This window comes from Rutidosis leptorrhynchoides, unplaced genomic scaffold (assembly GCF_046630445.1).
Source record: "Rutidosis leptorrhynchoides isolate AG116_Rl617_1_P2 unplaced genomic scaffold, CSIRO_AGI_Rlap_v1 contig201, whole genome shotgun sequence".
Lineage (NCBI taxonomy): Eukaryota > Viridiplantae > Streptophyta > Magnoliopsida > Asterales > Asteraceae > Rutidosis > Rutidosis leptorrhynchoides.
The window spans coordinates 85,659-87,712 of NW_027266450.1; the positions used below are offsets into that span (position 1 = coordinate 85,659).

The 2,054-nt window shown below is 39.6% G+C and overlaps 1 protein-coding gene across 1 annotated transcript; it reads left to right on the forward strand.

Annotated features, from left to right (window-relative positions):
* The first annotated feature begins 229 nt into the window (after positions 1-229).
* On the forward strand, positions 230-1,609 carry LOC139881834 (probable aspartic proteinase GIP2). Its single transcript, XM_071866239.1, has 2 exons — positions 230-515; positions 591-1,609. The coding sequence occupies exons 1-2, from the start codon at positions 230-232 to the stop codon at positions 1,607-1,609; spliced, it is 1,305 nt and encodes a 434-aa protein (XP_071722340.1).
* The last annotated feature ends 445 nt before the right edge of the window (positions 1,610-2,054 follow it).

Here is a 2,054-nt window from a genome sequence, read left to right on the forward strand (position 1 = left end):
GGCCTCGATTTTGAAGATCGAAAAATTTTGAGATTCGGATCGGCTCGTTTTCTGGCCGAGACCGGGCCGAGCCGGACAACTCGTTTTCCCAGTCATATTCAATATATTATGACATGAAGCCATATTCAATATACTATGACATGAGGGTGTCCGCTTTGGTAAATACACTCACTGAGCTTCCATTTCTCCACACAACAATCTCTCTATTATCTCTACCTCTTAACTAGCTATGGCTAATTCCTTCACAAACTTAGCTCTGTTTTCTTCTCTTCTTCTCCTCTGCATCGCCGTCTCTCCTTCCGTCGCATTTCGTCCGAAAGCATTAGTCCTCCCTGTCACAAAAGACTCCGCAACTCAACAATACATCGCAAAAATAAACCAAAGGACTCCTCTAGTCCCAGTTAAAGTCACCCTTCATTTAGGAGGACAATATTTATGGGTAGATTGTGACCAAGGCTATGTCTCTTCTTCTTACAGGCCTGCTCGTTGCCGATCTGCGCAATGCTCTCTTTCAGGTAATTAAGGTTATAAGACATTCCGACTCGGCTACCTTAAAAATGAATTTTAATTTTTGTTTTATTGATTTACAGGGTCTAAATCATGTGGAGACTGTTATGATGGTCCAAAACCAGGCTGCAATAACAACACTTGCGGTCTACTACCAGACAACGCTATTGCCAATTCCGGAACAAGCGGCGAACTTGCGTCTGACGTTATCTCCATCCAATCGACAGACGGGAAGAATCCTGGGAAAGTTGTCTCAGTTTCTAAATATCTTTTCACATGTGGTTCAGGATTTCTATTAGAAGGTCTTGCCAAAGGTGTTAAGGGAATGGCTGGTTTGGGAAGGACTAGGATTTCGATGCCTTCCCTATTCTCTGCAGCGTTTAGCTTCGATAGGAAATTCGCACTCTGCTTAACTTCTTCGTCAAGTCCAGGAGTTGTGATTTTCGGTGACGGGCCTTATGTCATGCTTCCAGGAATGGATGTTTCCAAGAATCTTATTTACACTCCATTAATCATAAATCCGGTAAGTACAGCTTCGGCTTATTTCCAAGGAAAGAAATCGGCTGATTATTTCATCGGGGTGAAATCTATCAAAATTAACGACCATGCTGTAAACATAAATTCTTCATTGTTGAGTATCACAAAAGATGGGTATGGAGGAACAAAGATTAGTACAGTCAATCCTTACACAGTTCTCGAGACTTCCATCTATGATGCTTTACTTAAAGCTTTTAAGAAATCACTTTCCAGAGTTCCTAGAGTCAAACCCGTTAAGCCGTTCGGGTTATGTTTCAATTCGACATTCCTCGGTAGCACTCGAGTGGGGCCCGGCGTGCCACAAATTGATTTGGTCTTGCAAAGCAAGAGTGTGTATTGGAGGATTTTTGGTGCGAATTCTATGGTACAAGTTAAGAATGATGTTTCGTGTCTAGGATTCGTGGATGGTGGATCGAAGCCTAGGACTTCTATTGTGATTGGAGGGCATCAAATCGAGAACAATCTTCTCCTGTTTGACTTGGCAACTTCTAAGCTTGGATTCAGTTCTTCTCTGTTGTTTAGACAGACAACTTGTGGAAGCTTCAACTTCACTTCTAATGCTTAAATACAGTTTTTCGTATAGTTTTTGTGGTTTGGTGTGTTTTGATGCATTAGAGAATTTCAACTTGTAATAAAGAATTTCTAATGAACATGGGCGTGAACTATGATGTGATATGGCTTTGGATTATAAAATGTTCTGAAATTCCTTCTAAGCATATGATTATTTATGTTGATGATTGAACAGTTCAATTATAATTGACTACCATTTGTATATAAAGAGGAATGGGTCGGACAATATCATGCTCAATATATCTGTGAATATAAAACTACAAATCTAGTCAAGATGGCATCATCTTCATTTATTTATTGATATAATATATTAGTTGACAGTTCAATGTTTAAAGACATTGCATGACATTGACATCTATTCTTGCTTTGTCAGAACTGATCAACTTTTCGATCGAACTGAAGGAAATCAATCGGTAGTTGACTTTATTTGATTTGGTTTG